General features: G+C 40.5%; 1 protein-coding gene across 4 annotated transcripts; it reads left to right on the plus strand.

Annotated features, from left to right (window-relative positions):
• The first annotated feature begins 5656 nt into the window (after positions 1-5656).
• Positions 5657-19947, plus strand: LOC139660349 (NLR family CARD domain-containing protein 3-like). Of its 4 annotated transcripts, none has more exons than XM_071538462.1 (9): positions 5657-5826; positions 7099-7334; positions 7424-9221; positions 10309-10482; positions 12751-12924; positions 13368-13541; positions 18269-18457; positions 18665-18687; positions 18938-19947. In XM_071538462.1, the coding sequence occupies exons 1-9, from the start codon at positions 5693-5695 to the stop codon at positions 19531-19533; spliced, it is 3498 nt and encodes a 1165-aa protein (XP_071394563.1). In that variant the 5' UTR covers positions 5657-5692; the 3' UTR covers positions 19534-19947. The 4 variants fall into 4 exon arrangements, with proteins under 4 accessions (XP_071394563.1, XP_071394561.1, XP_071394562.1 ...); XM_071538460.1 differs by having other exon boundaries at positions 18269-18442; positions 18641-18687; XM_071538461.1 differs by having other exon boundaries at positions 7111-7334; positions 18269-18442; positions 18641-18687.
• Positions 19948-23283: the final 3336 nt, after the last annotated feature.

The raw sequence follows: 23283 nt of genomic DNA on the forward strand, positions 1-23283 counted from the left end.
TTTATTTCAGAGAGCAAAGAGAGTGGAAGATGAATTTCTTGTAGGCCTAACAGAGGGGACATTGTAAAAGGCTAAATGTGAAAACGGCTTAACAAGGCAGAAAAATATTTAACATTAATGAAAAAAAAGAGATTTTTTTCCCAGGTATACAGCAACATAAGAACTAGCAATGGTGAAAAGAAAAAGAAAATTTACATCAATTTGATTTTTTTATGAATTGATGTAGTGAAAAAATGACCAAAAAAGGGGGCTTAACGTGGCTTAATGAGCTAATATTGAAATGAAAAACTCAGAAAATTTAACCATGAATTAGAGACTGTAACACTTCACTAGAGCCCAGAAGGAATGTCTAGAAAAAATAGGGAAACATTTTTAAAAAATCATCAAAGTCTGAAATTAGGCAAAAATGAGGGCTTAATGTGGCTTAATGACCTAAAATCAAAATAGAAAAAAACATCTTTAATTCAGGTATCAGGGGGATACAAGGAGATATTGTGGTGAAAATTTCAAGTTAAAGGTAAATCAATAACATGGTAAAAAAAAAAAACCTGACAAGATCCCCAGTTGAAAATGAATGGAAATGAATGAACTTAATGTGGCTTAATGTGGTTTACTTAACTAAAACTGATGAGGAGAAATCTGAAATAAATAAGGGATACTTCTTATCCTTATCTTATCCTAATTATTCACTAAAATCAAAAGGAAAACACTGGGTAAAAAACAGAAATACTTGTAATTAAATGATAAGTAAATTGCCCTAAAACCATTAAATATGACAGCCTAATGTGGCTTAATGACCTAAAATTAAGGAGTATTAGTATACTGGTATTTTACTCAAATAGAAGCAAAAGTACTGGTGTAAAGATCTACTTAAGTAAAAGTAAAAAGTAGCTCATTTAAAATGTACTGTGAAAGTAAAAGTTACTGAATTATTTTTTCAAAAAAGAGAACGTTGATAGATGTGATCTTTCCTCTGCAATTCTAAAAGGACAAGAGGACAGAGTTCAAACTCAATTCTTTTCATTGAAAAATTTGGAAATGACAAAATAAACTGCTCAAACAAAGTAAAGCCAGATTACTCTTTTCTTCTTTTCTGACAGACTGTTTATTGTGAATGGCTCCACAATTTGTCAATTTACAATTGTCCAGTTTGTGTTGCTTATGGAGAGCAGCAAAATTACTCTGTAATGGATGTGATTTAAAATACGTACTTGAGTAAAAGAAAAATGACCGACTTTAAAAAATACTCAGAAAAGTACACAAAACAGCTACTCATTTACAGTAATGTGAGTAAATGTAATTACCTTTGAGGTAATAACACCTGAGGTAATTCACCTTTGAGGTTTGTCATTATCTGACATATAGAGGAAATGAATGAAGTTGTAACTGCAGGTAAATTTGGGTAAAAACTATATAAATTAAAAATATTCACCCCATTTTATTTTTAAACCCCCCAGCCACCCCTTTTAAGTTTATAAATATAAATATATATAAAATCTGATGAAAGATGAATACATTTAGAATTAATAAATATGAATGGATGGATCCATCAATCAGTAATAAATAATGAATGAATTGTCTCCTTGCTCAATCTTAAATTATGTATGGTGCTTTGTAAAGGCCCAAAACAATAATCTACCCCAAACGTACTCCAAAGTACCACAAAGTATCATAATGTACCACACTGTACCACAAAGCAGATTAAAAAGTATTGCTAAATGCCCTAAAGTACCCCAGAATACACCAAAGCACCAAATTATCATAAAATGAACACCAAAGTGTCTCAAAGTATCACAAAGCATAGCACAGGGTCATAAAAAGGTTCCTGATGCTGGAACAATCAGAATCAGAATCAGAATCAGAAGTAAGTTTTCACAATACAAGGAATTTGCCTTGGTATGAAGGTGCATACAATAAACATAAACATGGAGAAAAATAATAGGAAAATAATAGGGATAGGTTAGGAGGAAGTACTGCAAGTCAAGAAAGTCAAGAAACATAAATAATACAGAATATGAAAAAAATATATAATAAAAAATATGTGCAATATATCTGTTTTTTAAAGTGAATGAAAAAGCTGTACCGTTTGTACAGGAATGTGCAAAATATTGACCAGAGAATGTGCAAAGGTTAACAGTATGGAGTATAGAGGGGGAGATAAGGGTCCGTGTCAGTGGGGGTCCTGGGGCTTGTTGATGAGGGCAGCTGCAGACGGGAAGAAACTGTTCTTGTGGTGTGAGGTTTTGGTCCTGATGGACCGCAGCCTCCTGCCAGAGGGGAGCGTTTCAAAAAGTTTGTGTCCAGGGTGAGAGGGGTCGGCCACAATCTTTCCTGCTCGCCTCAGGGTCCTGGAGGCGTACAGGTCCTGGAGGGAAGGCAGATTGCAGCCAATCACGTTCTCAGTGGAGCGAATGATACGCTGCAGTCTGCCCTTGTCCTTGGCAGTGGCAGCAGCGTACCAGATGGTGATGGAGGAGGTGAGGATGGACTCAATGATGGAGGTGTAGAAGTGCACCATCATCGTCTTCGGCAGGTTGAACTTCCTCAGCTGCCGCAGGAAGGACATCCTCTGTTGTGCTTTTTTGGTGAGGGAGCTGATGTTCAGCTCCCACTTGAGGTGCTGGGTGATGATGGAGCCCAGGAACCGGAAGGACTCCACAGTGTCGACTGGGGAGTCTCTCAGGGTGATGGGGGTGAGTGGGGCTGGGTTCTTCCTGAAGTCCACAACCATCTCCACTGTCTTCACAGCGTTGAGCTCCAGGTTGTTCAGTCCGCACCAGGACACCAGGCGGTCGATCTCCTGCCTGTAGGCTGACTCATCCCCACCAGAGATGAGCCCAATGAGGGCGGTGTCGTCCGCGAACTTCAGGAGCTTGACAGACTGGTGACTGGAGGTGCAGCTGTTGGTGTACAGGGAGAAGAGTAGAGGGGAAAGAACGCAGCCTTGCGGGGGAACCGGTGCTGATGGTCCGGGAGTCAGAGACGTGTTTTCCCAGCTTCACGTGCTGCTTCCTGTCCGACAGAAAGTCTGTGATCCGAGGTGGGCAGCTGTGGAGAGGTGTCAGGGCTGTCCCATTGTCTTTCAAAGCGGCAGTAGAACTCATTCAAGTTGTTGGCCAGGCGCAAGTCGTTAGCAGAGTGGGGGGGCTCTAGGTTTGTAGCTGGTGTTCTACCTGGCAGTGACGGGTGCTGCCCTGGCTCTTCGTCGTCAGTGCCGCCTTGCTCTTCCCTGCCGCTGTTCTCACCTGGACGCAGAATTACGACTGCTGCCCTCGTCTCACTGAATTTTCTAGCGCTGGCCTCACCCCCCCTCTCATCGCTGCATGCCGCTTCTCCTTCTTTTTGTTTCTCTCTGTTTTGCTTCTGTCATTATTGCTGCCCATGACTCTGTCAATGTTTTGCCCGGCACCTATTGCACGATAAGCCGTCCCGGGGGGGGGGGGCCCTATTTGCCTCAGCCCGCCCAAGGTTTCTTCCAGGTTTTCCTACTAAGGTTTTTCTTGGGAGTTTTTCCTTGTGTGCATTTAGGGTCTAAGGCTGGGGTGCCGGGTAGGTTAGGCTATGTAGAATAGGTAGTTTGTTTTGTCTTGCTAAATCTGCTCTTGCCTACCTGTGTTTTTTTTTGTCTTTTTTTGCTATGTTTGTCTTACATAACTTTGTTCACCATTGATTGTGTTTAGTTAGACCTAGCTAGACACACTCTCTGTAAAGTCCTCTGAGACATGCTTGTGACAAAGGGCTATATAAATAAACTTGACTTGACTTGACTTGAATCTGTCTGAGCCCTTTCCAGACAGAAGCAGAGTCGTTGGCTGAGAACTGGTGTTGGAGTTTCTCTGAGTACAGTCGTTTAGCTTCTCTCACCGCTTTGCTAAACCTGTACTTCGACTCTATAAACCTGACTCTGTCCCCACTCCTAAACGCCTCCTCCTTCTCCGACCTTAGCTGTCTGAGTTGGGCTGTGAACCAGGGTTTGTCGTTGTTGTACCTCACCGTAGTGCGTGATGGTACACAGCTGTCCTCACAGAAGGTAACGTATGATGTCACAGCCTCTGTGTACTCGTCCAGACTGTTGGTAGCAGTCCTGAAAACCTCCCAGTCAGTGCAGTCCAAGCACGCCTGAAGATCTTCCACAGCTTCTGCCTGTATGCAGGAATCAGGTGGATCATGACGTGGTCAGAGTGTCCCAGTGCAGCGCGGGGGACGGCGTGATAGGCACTGCTTACTGTGGTGTAACAGTGATCCAGGATGTTCTCCTCTCTGGTCGGGCATTTAATAAACTGTCTATTTGGGGAGTTCATGGGTGAGATTTCCTTTGTTAAAGTCACCGATGACAATAACTAAGGAATCCGGGTTTGTCCGCTCCACACACAGTATCTGGTCGGCGAGCGTACGCTGTGACTCCTGCACGTTGGCCTGCGGTGGAACGTAAACACCGACCAGAATGAATGAAACAAACTCACGAGGGTTTACAGTTTATGAAAAGTGATTCCAGATCAGGAGAACAGTGCATCCTTACACCATCCACTGTTTGTATAAAAACAGATACCTCCACCTTTCATCTTGCCGGAAAGTTCCGTGTGGCAATGCGCACCAACACACCGGGGCAGCCATCCGCGGCGCCATCTTGGTATCCCATGCAAGCGGCCGTTCTGGACTTTTCCAGAACTTCCAGATGGCCGACCCGTCTCTGAGTCAAGGTTTACACATCAACAGGCAAAAAAGGGGAATGAAGCTCATTGTTTGTGGTTAAGAAGGCAGATTTCCCCAAAAGAACAGTCCAAGCCACACTTCTTTGTTGAAAAGATTAAAAAGCCTTTATATGGGCTGTGCCAATGTGTTTCAACTATAGTCTTCATCAGGCCATATATACTATAATAACTTGAAAAACATACTCTTGTATTGAAAACAACATACTTCATCTCAGAAATGAAGTATCTTGTAAAATTTCCCTTCTCAGCATTTTTCACCTCCTTTCAATCAGAGCTATTCAATACAAGAGAGTTTCTCATAAACAAATCTCAACAAAAAGTACACACACATACACACACAAACACAGATGTGCACATGTGACTTCACTAATCAGAAGACATTTGCAGGAAATGGAGAAGGGAGGAGCAACACAGTACATGAGAAGAAGAGGGAACAGTGGAAGTGAAAGTGTGAAGAAAGTTCAGACTCCATTTTGAGACACAGAGCAGAGCAGGAGGAGGGAAACAGGAAGACTGAGGCAGGGTGAGTGTTATTACAACATTATTATTATTATTATTATTATTTTACTGTAAAAGTCTGAGTTGGTGTTATTACAACATTATTATTATTTTACTGTAAAAGTCTTAGTTGGTGTTATTACAACATCATTATTATTATTATTTCACTGTAAAAGTCTGAGTTGGTCTTATTAGAACATTGTTATTATTTTACAGTAAAAGTCAGTTGTCACCCTGTGGACTGTAGAGGGAATAAGAGTCAGAATGAACTGAACAGTTTATCACTGATTCATCTGTGGATACAAAGTCCTGATTGGCTGTTTAATACACACTGTTTTTAATTAGACATAATTAAAGAAAAGGCCATACTAACTGTATGTCTGTGTGTATGTGTGTTTGTGTGTGTGTGTGTGTGTGTGTGTGTGTGTGTGTGTGTTTCCAGTGTTACTGGCGTACTTCTCAGACTGACTGAAGTACAGAAGATGAGTGTTTGTGTGGAGGAAGAGGAGGGCAGAGCAGAGTCTCCAGTACCCAGCTGTCTGTCTATGAAGAGTGACCGGTCTAAAGATCTAGAGCCTCCAGAGTTCAGTAATGAACCTGGACCCTCAGACACAAAGTAAGAGGACTGTAAGCCTACCTGATAAAACTTGATTTATAAAAATGTTCTGTTCTGTCATTTAGAATTGTTGACTTTCACAGTTGCATTACACACTATGAGAGGATTGTATTCATGAAGCAAAGCTTGTAGTGAGGATATGAAGGAAAGACTCTGGAAAGAGAAAAATAACTGCTCACTGCTCTGCAATACAGCTGTTCAACCAAAATGGATCTTCATCTGGATTATGTTAGCCAGAAACCATAAATATGTTTTTTCAGCAAAATACTTTACAACTTGCATGTTGGAATTTACACTCAAAGAAAATATTCACACATGTGATCTAAATTTAAATTCACAATGAAGATTCAGAATGAATATAATAGAAGCTGTAAACTTTATTAACAATATTTTCTAACATTTTTGTCTTGGATATATTTTTCTTGTACAACTGCAGAAGAAATAATTTGTAGATACTAAAATCCAACAAAGTAAACTTCCACTATGGTTCGGAGCACAGAAAACCAGCTATAGTTGTGATTGCACCCCCGCCCTCCTCCCCCACAGTTGGTCAAGTTCCCTCATCCTGCTAGCCTCACCTTAATAGCCACAACCACCTCACTGCTGGCCACACGCATAAGACACGCCCACAGGAAAAGATTTACATACCAAAACGTCCCAACATCGTTGAAAAGCCAATTTCAGGCAAACAGGACATTTAGACACTGATTGATCATGTAGATGTAATGTAGTGGAACTCTACCATCGTATCTTCTTTTTATTGTCAGACGCCCTAACTGCTGTGATCAATCTCTGTGCCCTGCTAACACTATCTGTAGTCAGAGATTATCAAGAATGGAACTTATTTATTTACCAATGACTGCCAGGCAATGTCTGTGCTCTTTAACAAGTTTCATTAAAGTTGATATAATAGGACTGCATGTTGTTTGTATTGAGCCGAGCATTCATTAATGACAATTACATATGGAACAAACCAGAAAAAGTGCTACAGTGTTGCATTCATCCATGATCGCCACAGTGACATTTATCCATGATGGGTGACCGGATGGGTGTGCAGTGTTGACTGATTAAAATACAACTATGGTGACAGATAAAAATGTGAAAATAAACTTTACATGTTGTGGCAGCATGATGCTATCTGAACATCTATGTAGATAGTATGGGAAAAATCCTGATGTTTAGTTTACAATTTAAACAAAACATAGTTAAAACTTTTGTTTAAATTATTTTTTTAGTTAAATCTTAATGCTTTCTGATCAGTCATCTCCACAGAGAGAAGAAGAGGAATCATGATGTTGTGAAGCAGCAGCTGTCTTGGTGTGCCTTGTGTCAGGAGGTCCTGAGGGATCCAGTCTCTACCAGCTGTGGACACTGGTTCTGCAGACAGTGCATCACCTCATACTGGGACCAGTCTGATTCATCAGAAGACTCCATTTGTCCCCAGTGTGGAAAAAGGTCCAGAGCAAGACCTGGAGTGCAGACACCCAGTCAAACCAGCATTGCACAATGTAAGACTGGGGGTCTGTCTACTGTTGTCACCATTTCCTGTCACCAGGAAACAATAGCATATACTTGCTTATTCTTTCTTCTCTTCCAGCGGACGGCGGTTTGCAGGAGGTTTTAGACGAGCATAAGATCAGTCTGAGAAACAGATGTGAATTTGTGATAGAAGGAACTGCTGAAGCAGGAACTGGAACCCCCCTCAATAGGATCTACACTGAACTCTACATCACTGAGGGACAGAGTGAAGAGGTTAATACCCAACATGAGGTATGGCAGCTTGAGACAGCATCCAAGATGGAGACCCTCCATGACACTCCAATCAAGTGCCACGACATCTTTAAACCCTTACCTGACCAAAAGACACACATCAGAGTAGTTCTGACGAATGGCGTTGCTGGCATTGGAAAAACCTTCTCAGTGCAGAAGTTCACTCTGGACTGGGCAGAGGGCTTGGAAAATCAAGATGTCAGTCTTGTGATTCTGCTTTCGTTCCGGGAGCTGAACTTGATCAAAGATGAGCAGTACAGTCTTCTCATGCTGCTCCATGTTTTCCATCCAACATTACAGACGGTCACACCAGAGAAGCTCACTGTCTGTAAAGTTGTGTTCATCTTTGACGGCCTGGATGAAAGCAGACTTTTATTGGATTTCCACAACAATGAGGTTGTGTCTGATGTCACACAGATATCATCAGTAGATGTGCTGTTGACAAACCTCATCAAGGGGAATCTGCTTCCCATGGCTCTCCTCTGGATTACTTCCCGACCTGCAGCAGCCAATCAGATCCCTCCTGCGTGTGTTGACAGGGTAACAGAAGTACGAGGGTTCACTGACCCCCAGAAGGAGGAGTACTTCAGGAGGAGATCCACTGATGAGGAGCTGCCCAGCAGAATCATCTTACACATCAAGGCATCCAGGAGCCTCCACATCATGTGCCACATCCCAGTCTTCTGTTGGATCACTGCTATAGTTCTGGAGCACATGTTGAGTACAGACCAGAGAGGAGAGCTGCCCAAGACCCTGACTGAGATGTACTCACACTTCCTGCTGGTTCAGACAAAGAGGAAGAAGCAGAAGTATGACGTGAGATATGAGATAAGTCAACAGCAGCTGATGGAGACTGATAGGGAAGTTCTTCTGAAGCTGGGGAGGCTGGCGTTTGAACATCTGGAGAAAGGCAACCTCATGTTCTACCAAGAAGACCTGGAGGAGTGTGGTCTTGATGTCAGAGAGGCCTTGGTGTTCTCAGGAGTGTGCACAGAGATCTTCAAAAGAGTGTGTGTGCTCTTCCAGAAGACGGTCTACTGCTTTGTTCATCTGAGCATTCAGGAGTTTCTCGCTGCAGTCTACATGTTCCACTGTTTCACAAACAGGGATAAGAAGGTACTGGACACATTCCTGGGAGAATACTGGTATACATGGTATCAACCCCTGGATGAATTCCTGATGACAGCCATGCTCAAAGCCCTGAAGAGTAAAAATGGCCACCTGGACCTCTTTGTCCGCTTCCTTCATGGTCTCTCACTGGAGTCCAGCCAGAGTCTCTTAGGAGGCCTGCTGGGTCAGACAGAGAGCAGTCCATACAGCATCCAGAGAGCCATCAGCAACCTGAAGAAGGTGAACACCTCTGATATTTCTCCTGACAGAAGCATCAACATCTTCCACTGTTTGATGGAGATGAACGACCACTCAGTACATCAGGAGATCCAAGAGTTCCTGAAGTCAGAGAACAGATCAAAGAAGAAACTCTCTTTGATCAACTGCTCAGCTCTGGCCTACATGCTGCAGATGTCAGAGGAGGTTCTGGATGTGTTGGACCTGAAGGCGTACAACACATCACAGGAGGGACGAAGGAGACTGGTCCCAGCTGTGAGGAACTGCAGAGAGGCTCGGTTAGTCCTGATGTGAATATTAACATTATCTACAGTGTAGAGCGACCTTCACACCTGACGCCATAAAAATTACAATAAAGTTATATAGTTCCTCAAACATACACACAAAAGTGTTGTTCTACATAGCAGTGGTACACAGTGTTGGGCGTAACACGTTACAAAGTGATGTGTTAATGTAATCATATGACTTTTTCCTGTAATGGAGTAAGGCATTACTGTTACAGTTTCAGTAATCACATTACAGTTACTGGTCTAACAGATTGGTCGTTACTTGTGTTTCATTCTTTAGCCTCTTTCACCTCTTGGTGTAATATCTATGAAAGATTCCCCTCGTCTTATCCTGCCATGAAGTCATGTCAGAAATATTGGAATTGAAGTAGTGCGCACATGAACGAGCCAACAAAGTGGGAAATGCATCCCGGAAAGTCTGAATTTAATGCTGTAGGCTAAAAACCTTAAGAAGATTTTGTGTCTGTCATTATTTAGATACTTCTGCTGGTAATGTGGCTTAGGTCAACAATATTTATTGGCCCAATGAATGCAAGTAAGCCTAGAACAATCGTTTTAGGGTGCAACGCAAAAACAATGTAATGAGTAGGGTAACTAATTACTTTTCTCAGGGAACAATAAGTAAAGTAATTCATTACTTTTAAGAAAAGTAACAAGTAACAAGTTGTTGTTGTTTTTTAATCTACAGGAGTGTCATGTTAATCCTGTGTTGTTTTACCAGAATTTGAAATGACCTGCCTGTGAAGTTTAGGCTTAAATCTCTATCATTTTTTAAATCAGTTTTTTAAAACACTTTTTACAGAATTGCTGTCATGTAATTGCATATATGTATTCTTTTCTGCTTATATTACACGTTCAGCACTTTTTGAAACTTTTCAAATTCTATAATATGAATTATTGACATTATTATTATAATTATAATTATCATTATTATTATTATTATTATTAGCAGTAGTAGTAGTAGTAGTAGTAGTAATAGTAGTAGTTGTAGTAATATGTTGTGTCCATTTTGATTGGGATGCTTAGTCTCAGCTCTGCTTTCATAATAACTAATCTTACATTAAATCTGTTATCACAGACTTTCTGGCTGTGGACTCTCAGAGACGCACTGTGAAATCCTGACCTCAGCTCTGAAGTCCAACCCCTCCCATCTGAGAGAGCTGGACCTGAGTCACAACGACCTGCAGAATTCAGGAGTGAAGCTGCTGTCTGCTGGACTGGAGAGTCCACACTGTAGACTGGAGACTCTCAGGTCAGACAGCATATTTTATTTCTGTGCTCACATCAATATTATATGAATATTGTGGTGACACTTAACTTGAGGACGTCTGTATAGAGTTGTTCCATCTGAAATCAGACAGGATTTTTTATTTTAGAAATGAATTTGATTCTGCACCTATACCTTCACAAACCAAGCTGTAGTTAATACATGGTGGAATCTTTGTTAATTTGGCCTGATTTAAGTAGAAATTATGTGCTTATTATTTTAATAAAAATGAAAAATCAATGAAAATGTTCTAGATTAGCTTTGACAGCCAGTGTATCGTTACGCACAGCCATTACACACCGGTAGGCATACATATAGTGAGCCATAATAGCAGATTGATTGATCACATGAGTAGGTCTAATTTATGATCTGTTGTGTGTTCTTCTTATTCCCACATTACTGTATGATTTGGTGACAGTATGAAACCTATTTAGGTATTTAGCCTAGTTTAGCCGGACTGCAAATGCAGCCATTTGACCCATGACTGTCTGTCCATAAATGGTCCTGGACTCTTTTCATGTGGGTTCCAGAAGATATTTCCTTCCTGTTGAATATCGTAGAGACGTAGAGCAACATTTTCAGGCTCTTGGGCAAAGTCCTGTGCCCTAAAACAGCTACTGTGGCTCCTACTGATGATGACTCCTGCAGCCTTAAAATATACATTAAACCAGAGTTTATAACTGAAATGGTAACTTCAACATGAGGGAGTTTCATAAGGATAATGCAAATTTCTACACATTACATGCATACAAATGTCTGTAAAACATCAAGGTTCTGAGGCTGAACAAATACGCACACATGTGATTTTCCACCAATGAAGATATACCAGAAAACATATTTATTGGTTTCAGTAAATAAACAGCTTGATTTTTTAGTTCTGCAAAAGTTCTTGGTGGCTACTCCAGCAATCCAACTTATCACAATTATGTCCAGAGAAACTGCCATCTGGAAATATTGTCCCAATAAAAAGTGTCCATTCTGGACCTTAACTAAACCTTTATTTATTTGAAAGTACTTGGCATTCAGGGCCCAAACATATGCTTGGTTAAAGAATGTTTTCAAGGAAAATGGGCCAATTGTGAGACATACGTAGGTGTGACAGCCTGTGTGTTTTCAGATGGAATGACTGTATAAGGCCGATATTATGCTGATCCACACTAACAAAATGGTAAAGTCCATTGTCTAGGGCATAACAATGTTGAGCTACACATTTATAACCTGAACAGATATAATTGGATTATGAAACAATGGATTGTTGCAAGCATCCAGGCATATTTTATTTGATAGCTACATTAGGGTTGGTCCGATGGACGATGCCATCGTCCATCGCCGATGGCCGACAGTCATCGACCACTGAGCCTTCTTCATCGCAACATTGTGATTTAAAGCCCCCAGACAGAGAGCGCAAAAATTAAGGATGGGTTTATTCTAATTATTATGATAGCTCCTTGTTCCTGATTTACTAAAGGAAAAACTGCTTATTTAATCACACTATTTGCCGCCCAGTGAAAGCATGTTTTAATTTAGGCCAGACATAAAATTTATTTTTAAATTTACCTGGTTTGCGCCTGCCTTAGTAAATCAGGGGGTGAGCCTTTATTTGTAGCCTATCTCAAAACTGAGGATTCAAACGTACCTACAGAGCGAACTCCGGCCACACTGATCCGTCAAAAAACGGACAGAAATACTAACGGATAGATTTCTGTCCTTTGGGTTGTTTTGGAACGTAAACGCTATTTTTTTTAAAAAGGCCTCTGATTTGCGGTGACGAATCCGTCAAGGAAAAGTTCAGCTGGGTTGCGCTGCCCGGCGTTGCCCGGACAACGGACAGCTCTCATTGAAAATGAATTGAAATGAACAGAGACGGACAGACACAACGGACTACTCTCCCGTTCTCTCCTAGGAACCAAAATTTCAAAAAGGTAGGAGTCGGACTACTACGCCTACCAAACATGAAGCGAAGTGCTGCAGTTATGCAGTTACATCACTATGACTAGTATTTAAAATATTTTTTTATAATCAGATGATCTGCTTAATGAGGTTGCTTGAGCATAGGCTATAGTAAAGTATATAGAAAGTATATATCCGTTTCATTACGGACATATGGAAGATCTTTTCTTGTTCGTCTATAAAATCCCCCCCCCCCGTACAACGATGTCTTCGTCCACCGCGATGTTTCGCTGTGGACATCGTCATATGCCAATTTGGTAGACATCGCCCGACCCTAAGCTACATGCTTTATTCTTTATTCAGATTGAGGTTCTGCAGCTTGTCAGAGAGCTGCTGTGCTTCTCTGGCCTCTGCTCTGAAGTCCAACCCCTCCCATCTGAGAGAGCTGGACCTGAGTCACAACGACCTGCAGGATTCAGGAGTGAAGCTGCTGTCTGCTGGACTGGAGAGTCCACACTGTAGACTGGACACTCTCAGGTCAGACAGCATTTTTAACTAATTTTTCTGTTCTGTGTTGATATAAATGTTATATAATTTATTGATATTGTGGTGACACTTAATTTGAAAACATCTGTACGCTGACATTATGCTGATCCACACTGACTAGCTTAATGGTAAAGCCCATTGACTATGGCATAGTGCATATTGAGTTTTAAAACCTGAATATTATAACAAAAAACAGCACTCATCTATTCACTCTTCAGTCTCTACTTCATCATTCAAGCGGCAGCATGTTGTCATTAATATTAATGAGTGCTGGTTTTTCTTTTTACATTTGACACCCTGTTGGGGTTGGGTGTTTGGATTTGAGCGCTCCATTTTACAAAATCCTGTCAAAGACCTTGAAAGCTCATTTCAGGCAGGTTTTCTATATCCAGGAAAATTTTATTTGATAGCTACATGCTTTATTCTTTATTCAGATTGAGGTTCTGCAGCTTGTCAGAGAGCTGCTGTGCTTCTCTGGGCTCAGCTCTGAAGTCCAACCCCTCCCATCTGAGAGAGCTGGACCTGAGTCACAACGACCTGCAGGATTCAGGAGTGAAGCTGCTGTCTGCTGGACTGGAGAGTCCACACTGTAGACTGGAGACTCTCAGGTCAGACAGCATATTTTATTTCTGTGCTGACATCGATATTATATGAATATTGTGGTGACACTTAACTTGAGGACGTCTGTATACACTCAAAAAAATAACTCACTGGATGAACTCAATTAAATTGTGGGCAGGATTTCCATCCAATAAATATAAACATCAAACAAAAAGTTCGGAACTTTGTGTTTGGTAGATTATTTCTCTGTTGTAACAATGCTTCTTGGCAATCCATTTTATACCGTTGGAAAGCCTGTTTACTTCCCTTTTAAATGGTGCCTTATTTGTAAGGAACATGCATTTGTGGGATGAGCAGCACAGCTGAGTATGTGGGTTGCGCTCATGAAAAATTTGCCAAATCTTCTCTGCCAATGCCAAACAGCTTATTCTGCTGTTGCTATTGACTCTTGTTTTGAGCTTCCGGTACCCCCAGGTGCTGACAATCAGGTACCTGATCGGCACCTGCACTGGAACCTGAACATGTGGAGGAACGTTATGTTCAGCGATGAGTCCAGATTCTGCCTACGGAAGTTGGATCGTAGGGTCAAAGTGTGGAGAAGACGGGGAGAACGCTATGCTGATTGCTGCACCGATAGAGTAACACCTTTTGGTGGAGGCAGTGTGATGGTGTGGGGCGGCATCTCCATCACTGGAAAAACGAGGCTTGTCATCATTGGAGGCAATCTCAATGCAGAGAGATATCGAGATGAGATTCTGCAACCAGTGGCAATCCCGTATCTCCACAGTCTGGGGCCGAACTCCATCCTCCAAGATGACAACGCTCACCCCCACAGAGCGGGGTTTATCAGAGACTACCTCCAGAATTTGGGAGTAGAGAATGGAATGGCCTGCCAACAGTCCTGACCTCAACCCAATTGAACACTTATGGGATCAGCTTGGGCGTGCTGTTCGTGCTAGAGTGACCGCCACAACCACGTTGGCTGACTTGCGACAAATCCTGGTTGAGGAGTGGAATGCCATCCCACAGCAGTGTGTGACCAGGCTGGTGACCAGCATGAGGAGGAGGTGCCAGGCTGTTGTGGCTGTGTATGGTTCTTCCACACGCTACTGACGCTCCTGACTGTTTGTTAAATGAATAAATTGTAAAATTGCCAATATGTCTTGTTTCTTCCTTGTTACTGATAGACTTCAATCATCCAATCCACCAAACAACACCAAACAAGAGTCAATAGCAACAGCAGAATAAGCTGTTAGATTTGACAAATTTTACATGAGCGCAACCCACATACTCAGCTGTGCTGCTCATCCCACAAATGCATGTTCCTTACAAATGAGGCACCATTTAAAAGGGAAATAAACAGGCTTTCCAACGGTATAAAATGTATTGCCAAGAAGCATTGTTACAACAGAGAAATAATCTACCAAACACAAAGTTCCGAACTTTTTGTTCGATGTTTATGTAGCCCCAACTCAAACTAAGTACATCCATGCAATATAATTTAATTGAGTAAGTCCAACTCATTTTTATCAAATACAGCTAAAATAAAATAATTACATTAACTAGATGAAATTGATTTGGGTTTGTCCAACTCAAACTAATCTAATTTAATTGAGTTAGTCCAACTCATTGGACTAACTCAATTGGAGAGTCCACACTGTAGACTGGACACTCTCAGGTAAGATCAGTTTACAGTTTTTCTCAGTTGATTTGACACATTTCTCCAAACTAAGGTCTGTGCTCTCAGTGTCTTTCAGGTCAGTATTCCTGACTCTGTATAGGTCAACCCTGCAAGTTTTACATCAGGATTTCAGACTTTCATTCTGATCAAACTTCATATACACAGCAACTGACCTCAAACCTCATGCTTTGATATGTTATTTAGATTCCTGCACCTCTCTCTATTCCTGTCTCAGCCATAATTCACTGTCACATCTCCAGCTGGTTCAGAATAGAGCAACTAGGATTTGAACTAGTGGTAAGGTAACATCATCATATCCCCAATTTATCATCTCTCCACTGGTCACCAGTTAGATATAGAATTAATATGAAAATTTCACGCAGCACATTTAAAGTAGTTTTGGCCCTGAATTACACTTTGGAGCTCTTAGTTCCCAATGAGTTGAGAGCAAGCTGAGATGTTCGGGTCTTTCTGACTTCCCCTCAGTCTAGACTCAAGACTAAAGGTGATTTTGCCAGTCCCAGTCCCGAGTGCTTGCAGTAAAAACAGAGTTTTTGATCGTTCAGGAACTTTGACTACAAGCAGGCAAGGTTTACAGACCGAATTTTGCCATTCTGACAAGTTTTGTGGGGTCTTTGAACCCTTTTCTGTTACACAAGTAAATCATATTGTGTGAAAGTATTTGCAATAAATTATAAAATCTCACCTTCGTGTGGCTTGTCCTAGTTGTTTTCATATGGATACCTTAGAAATGGCTGCCACTCTTCTTCTATGCCTCTTCCCTGTGCGGCGAGCTGGAAAACTTGCTCTTTGCTGAAAACCTGATGCAAATCCATCTAAGTCTGACAAAAGACAGCTAAACCTGATACAACTCCATCTAAGTCTGACAAAAGACAGCTAAGACTGATGCAAGTCCATCTAAATCTAACAAAGTACATCTACGAATGACAACGGCGGCTGAGGATGTCCTAAAATGGCCACCATACTGGAGTCACACTGCAGACATGTGATACACACACTACTCATGCAACTCTTATCAAGCGCCCCCCTCTCAATAAGGCGGTCTATTGAAGCTTCCTGCACCTGCTCACTCTCCACATTGCCATGCTGCTGCTACGGTGCTCAGACTGCTGTTCAGTGCTGCTTAGTTGTTGCTGCTGCTCACTATACATCGTTTCATCATCCCCACCTCCACCCAGCATCCACCTGTAGACTCTGATTCTAGGTTTCCCCCGGGGGGGAAGTTCCCTATCGTCACTCCCTGCTCTCTTTGGCTAGCTAGGTGTCTGCTGCAGGGAGTGACAGCATCAGAGCCTAGACCTATCCTCTGTGAGAATATTTCATTATTTCCTCTCCTTATTACCTCTGTTGTTGAAACCTAAAGTAAAGGACTTGTCACATTCTGTCACAAATTGAGTCCAGAACTTAAATGAAAACACAAACCAGATCCTTAACTGTTAATATTGGAGACAGTGACAGTTTTTGCATTATCATAAATAATTTCAGAGCAGTGCACTAATGAGAAAGGAGTATACACTGAGAGCTAGGATCTCTTTTTTTAAGTAAATGAAAAACAACATCAGCATAAAACAAAAGTCAATAATCACATTAAAAAAAAAATTATTTACAAGAAAAAAATAAATAAATAAATAAAGTCAACTAAAATAAATAGAATATAAGAGATAAATAAATAATAATAGTAAAAAAAAAGTAATAATAATAATAACAAAAAGAAAAAAAGTGAAACATCTCAAACAAAACAGAAGTGGTACAGAGGCGAAAAACTAACAAAATTACCTTCTACAATGGTCTGATCCAATAATATATAACCTATAACATAATTGGGACATATGGATGGCTAGGATCTCTTTTTCAGAAAACCTGTACAAAAGTTTGCAAAAGCAATCCTCAAGAATAAACAATAACTAACAAACTATTAGTGCTGGGTGATATGGCTGAAAATGTTAAAATCATTAAAATTTTCATATCATATCAACATTGTGTTTCACCATATATGCAAAATCACTATTTCTGTCAAGTTTAAAGGGTTAATTTTGCTCCTGAATAAAAGTTGAATAGATCAGACACTCAACTTTCATTTAACACTTTTTTATTAGCAGAATTTAAAACTAAAAACATAATAATAATAAAACAAACAACAAGCGGGAGTGAAACTGTTTTTCAGTCTTATTTTTCAACGCTATAACCTTATATAATCTTTAAATAAGAATAATGAAACAAAAGCCTGTTCTTCTGCTTCTTCCAATATGACCTGAACGTAGCAGAAAACTAGCAGCCATGAGGAAGTGTGTGAGCAATGCTAAAAAGCATCAGATGGACTATTAGAACTGAAATGTTGTGATAATTGTTCAGTCGCAGGTATTTAAAGATATGTGTAACTGCTATGTGAGTGTTTCTGTTTCAATCGCTTTTTGGGTTCAACTGTTAGAGTGTGTTTGCTGTGTGTGTGTTGGACAGCAGTGCTCCTGTTTAACTGAAGCTATGTCAAGCTCTACAGTGAAGGAAGTGAACAAAATCAATCATCATGATGGAAAAACTAGGAAAATAAAGCCCAGGTTGAACATAACCACAATTTTGCTTTAAGAGAGGAACTCTGCTGGTCATTATTGAAAGCCACCGAGCTGCTTTTATTTTGAAATTGAGGATAATTTAACTGAGATAATTATCAACAATTACAATTTACAATTTCACATTTGGCAGACGCTTTTATCCAAAGCGACTTACACATGAGATTTGCATACAACACAAGCAAGTTTCTAGATAGGAGAGAACAACGAGAGTAAGTGCTATAGAGCTAAGTTCTGGTCCAACAGGACAAAGGTGCTACGAGACAGTGCAACAAGCTAAGTCCTGGTCCAACAGGACATAGGTGCTATGAGGGAGTGCTACAAGGCAGTGCTATGAGGTAATGCATAGAGTGCATCAAAAAAATTTTTTTATTTTTTTTTATGTATCAATATCATTTTTTTGCCCAGCACTACAAACTATACAGCATTGCAAGAAAATGCAACAGAGTGTGTGTGTGTGTGTGTGTGTGTGTGTGTGTGTGTGTGTGTGTGTGTGTGTGTGCAGGCTGGCAGGCTGTCTGCTCACAGAGGAAGGCTGTGCTTCTCTGGCCTCAGCTCTGAGCTCCAACCCCTCCCATCTGAGAGAGCTGGACCTGAGCTACAATCATCCAGGAGCCTCAGGAGTGAAGCTGCTCTCTGCTGGACTGGAGGATCCACACTGGAGACTGGACACTCTCAGGTATGGAGAGGCAACGTCTGCTAGAAGGCTGAGAGTCACACACATTTTCTCTGTCACACTGGCAAGCTGAGGAATACTGTTTCATGTTTAATGGTGGATATGAGTGGAAATCCTTCATATTGAAGGTTATTAAATGTCCATGTTTCCATCATCAGAGAGAATCTGCTGATCTGACTTATTCCCTGTTTATTCCTCCAGTGTGGAACATGGTGGAGTGCAGAGGTTGAAACCAGGTGTGAGGAAATGTAAGTGTGTATTTAGTTTGATTCATGAAAACAAAGCAACACACATTCAACTATTGAGATGGAAAGTCCATCTACACCACAGTATGTGACATCCATTCATTCAGATGCTACTGTGAATCAGGATGATGGCTGACATCATGTGCCATCATGAAACTGCTAAGAAATGAACTGTCAATAAATCAAAAAATAACCACAACAGGTTTATTAGATGAGAAGCTGCTGCTGTATTGAGTCTTGTTCTCTCCATCAGATGCCTGTGAACTCACACTGGACCCAAACACAGCACACAGAAACCTCCTACTGTCTGAAGACAACAGAAAGGTGACAGCAGTGAGAGAGGAGCAGCCATATCCTGATCACCCAGAGAGATTTGACTGGTGGAAACAGCTGCTGTGTAGAAATGGTGTGACTGGTCGCTGTTACTGGGAGGTTGAGAGGAAAGGAGTGGTTTATATAGGAGTGACTTACAGAGGAACCAGAAGGAGAGGAGAGGGTGCTGACTGCAGGCTTGGAGGGAATGACAAGTCCTGGAGTCTGATCTGCTATGATAATAGTTACGCTGTCTTTCACAATAACAGAGAAACAGTCATACCTTCCCTCTCCTCCTCTGACTCTAACAGAGTAGCAGTGTATCTGGACTGGCCTGCTGGCTCTCTGTCCTTCTACACAGTTTCCTCTGACACACTGATCCACCTTCACACCTTCCACTCCACATTCACTGAACCGCTCTACCCTGGGTTTGGGTTTGGGTCTGGGTTTGGGTTCTGGTCTGGGTCTGGTTCCTCAGTGTCTCTGTCAGATAGAGGAGAGAGAAACACTGCTGACCAAAGACAGCTGCTGAAATGATAGTTCACTCTGGACAGGATCACACACACACACACACACACACCTTAAAGTGAGAATATTAACGTTTGCATCTTCATATAGGTTTACTGCTCATGTCGTTATGAAGAAACATGATCCATCAGTCACTGTGAACAGTGGATTGTATGTGAACGGTAACTGATCAGAGTTTTAACATCACATGTACAAGAACAGACATTTTATTTTGAAAATGAAATGAATGAGATATTTAACTAGACAGAATCAAATTTTTGTTTTTCATCAGTTATTGGTGATTGACAGGTTAAAATATTTGTCCTTTGAATCTTTGTTTTATTTGATCAATCTCACTCCTCCAAGCTAAACATCTATCTTGTTTTCTACAGGAATAAAGGTTAAATGAAGATTGTTTGATCTGCATAGTTTTAAACAGAAGTTGTTGACTTTAATATGTAATTATTGTTGTCTTTAAATAAAGCAGTGTATTGTTCTGTTGTTAAAGAAGTTGTGTCATGAAAATCAAGGAAAATGTAATCTATTGATTTACATTGCCAATTTGGTTGAAGATGTCACTGACACTCTGATTAACAATTCATGTTAAGTATCTAGAATTATGAAAACATAAAACACAAAAAATTATAGATTTTGAATACAGGTGCAAGAACATGACTTTCCATAAACTCAGATAATGCATTTCTATGTATTTAGTTTATGTTTATTTCCCCAGTTGATTCCCAGTGAGATGAAGAATGTCTTTTTTGAGGGAGACCTGGTCAAGAAAGCAGCATCATGACAAACATACAGGTTACAAACAACATGCAACAATGTAAGAAAGCAAAATACTAACAAAGTGACATTAAAGAAAGAGCAGTCAACTTTTCTGTACAAGTGCTCCAATAGGCACTAGACAAGATCATCATTTCATACAAGTCACTCATCACACTATGCAAGTGAAATATATAAATATTTTAAAACGACAAATGAAAAATTGGGATAAAACGCCTGCTGAAAAATTTGAACTGGAATTTTGCTAAACCATATTCAAAGTGCAGTGAAATTCCCCAAGCAATGCATGCAGGGCTGAACTTGCAATTCAATTTTGGGTAACACTTTATAATAACCATCATTAATAAATGGTAAATTGATAGTTAATTAAACTTTAGTTAATAGTTATTTTACTGTTAACAAACAATGAAATGATCATTAATAATGTTTACTAATTATTAGTAATGCTATAATTTATGTTATTTTATCATTCGTTTGTGTAATATAAAATCATTTGTTTATAAATTATATATTGTATCATAGCTTTTTACCCTTTTTACCGTCTCTTATCAGCTATGATACAATATATAATTTATAAACAAATGATTTTATATTACACAAACGAATGATAAAATAACATAAATTATAGCATTACTAATAATTAGTAAACATTATTAATGATCATTTCATTGTTTGTTAACAGTAAAATAACTATTAACTAAAGTTTAATTAACTATCAATTTACCATTTATTAATGATGGTTATTATAAAGTGTTACCCAATTTTGGTTCCATCTAAATGAGGCAGAACATACAAAGCTCTCCTCAGCAATCAACACACCCCAGAGGTCCAGCCTCTAGATGGGCTGGCTGTAAAGTTCACTGAACTGAACAACACAGTCAGCGGACCAGACTCAGAGCCTCCTCTCTGTCTGCACCTATTGCCACAAGGACTGAAATGCATTTCCTCTGTACATGTCCCAAATACAAAGACATGAGGACTAAATATTTCCACAACTTTGGAAAAGTTATTCCAGGCTTCATGACCTACCAAATGAAAATAAACTTCCTTCTCTGTAGGGGGGAGATCACAGCACTTAGCAGCTAAATGTGTCTACTGCTGCCACAATACCAGGAACAATGTACAACTTTATATTATAGAATTATTAAAAACTATTTATATGTTTAATATGATATAATGTATATGTTCAAATAGTATGCATTGTTTGTGTGTATTTATTATCTGTAGGACAGATGACTTAATGCATACTTAATAACTTCTTGACAAGCTTATGCTCACTTTAGGTATTTTTCTCCTTTTGTTTTTATGTTCTATGTCTTTGTTTTGTTTTCCCTGAAATCTATTTGTCTTTCATTGATTATCTTTTTTTTATCCATTCGCTTTGGCAACACGGGAATGTACTTGTCAAGCCAATGAAGCAAGTTGAAAATGAAAAAATGAAAAATCGAAAATTGAGAGAGAGAGAGAGAGAGAGAGAGAGAGCGAGCGAGAGAGAGAGAGAGAGAGCAGCAAGTGTAAACCTAACAAGAATAGAGCTCTTCTACCATCTAGTGGAGGAACCCTTGGGGTCCACAAAATTCAATGTTACAGAGCTGTTAGACTCTTAGGGCCCTATCTTACACCCGGCGCAAAGCGCAGCGCAAGTGTCATTGCTAGTTTCCGATCGACGCAGTTGTCATTTTCACATCCAGTGCCCACGTTGTTTAAATAGCAAATGTATTTGCGCCCATCTGTGCGCACATGGGCCTGTTGGTCTTAAAATGAGGTGTGGTCAGACGCATTGTTGGCGCATTGCTATCTTGAGGCAGCGGAAAGTGATTGCGCCATTGACCAACAAAAACCTGGTCTAAAGTCCGGCGCAGTATTTTCCTGCTATTTAAAGGGCGGATTATTCAGATAGTAAGATGCGCCTCTCTCTCTCTCTCTCAAACACAACGTTACCATGCAAAATAGGAAAAATAGGATCATCTACTAGGAAAATTTGCACTTTACTTCGTTCCTGACATGTATTTTGTTGCCAAATTGCCATATGCTTTCACCATTACGCAGTGCCAAATGCGCAACGTGCATGTCCCGCACGTTGCGCATGAACCATCATCACACATTGCCAATTGCTAAATACGCAACCTGCAACCAAGAAAAACAACACAGTAAATATGTAAAAAGCACAGCCCAACAAAAAGTCATGAAAATAAAGGCATGCAAAGGCATCTTACCTTCACCCGACGCACACACACATCGCCATCGGGCACGAGCAGATCCGTTTCCTCAGCAGAAAACCGTTTGTTTTTCCAACTTGCCGAATCCGCCTTTTAAATAGCATTGCGCCAAGGTGCAAGCGCACCTGGCTCTTAAAGGGAATAGGAGATGACATTCTGATTGGTTGAGTTCATGTTACGCCCAAAACATACCTATGATTAATTAAGGGACTTAGCACAACTCCTTTGCGCCTTGCGCCTTATGTCCCAAATACATGGGACACGGACGCAAAGACTCCGTCTTTGTAGCGTGTGGTTGCGTGCAACATAGATGATCGGTTTTTACTGTGTGCATATTGAGTTTTGCCAAGTGATAATGCAGTTGGTTATGCAGGGTTTGGAAGTGTAGGCTATATTAACTGGTACTGAATTAATTAACTAGATTGTTTTAACTACAGGATCATGGATATGCATTGATTTGATTGATGTGCAGTGCAGTGTAGTGTAGAGAATATGAAATTTGCAAATAAATGAAAATTAACAAATAAATGAAATAGTAGGGTGTCTGTTTTTAATGTCTGTTTTTACCTAACTTATGCATTTTATGCCTCTGACACATATTTTACAGTCCTGTACACTTGCACTCATCCAGAGATCCGTCTCCGCTTCTGTTAAGATGCACGAACGCGGACTTTAGCGACGCGATCCCGGTGCACACAGTGCCGGACACACTCTCCTTTGTAGACAGACCACAGTGGCTTCTCCCAAACCACCAGGATTTCGACTCTGA

The sequence above is a fragment of the Centroberyx affinis genome, unplaced genomic scaffold (assembly GCF_046629955.1).
Source record: "Centroberyx affinis isolate AG114_WGS23_722 - 3 ecotype Tasmania unplaced genomic scaffold, CSIRO-AGI_Caff_v1 ptg003278l_1, whole genome shotgun sequence".
Lineage (NCBI taxonomy): Eukaryota > Metazoa > Chordata > Actinopteri > Beryciformes > Berycidae > Centroberyx > Centroberyx affinis.

Excerpts from the sequence above, each read along its gene's own strand:
- LOC139660349 (XM_071538460.1), top strand. The coding sequence starts at position 5,693 with ATGAGTGTTTGTGTGGAGGAAGAGGAGGGCAGAGCAGAGTCTCCAGTA. Across the intron at positions 7,335-7,423 it reads TCAAACCAGCATTGCACAAT|CGGACGGCGGTTTGCAGGAG; the intron begins GTAAGACTGGGG and ends CTTCTCTTCCAG. Across the intron at positions 13,542-18,268 it reads TGTAGACTGGAGACTCTCAG|GCTGGCAGGCTGTCTGCTCA; the intron begins GTCAGACAGCAT and ends GTGTGTGTGCAG.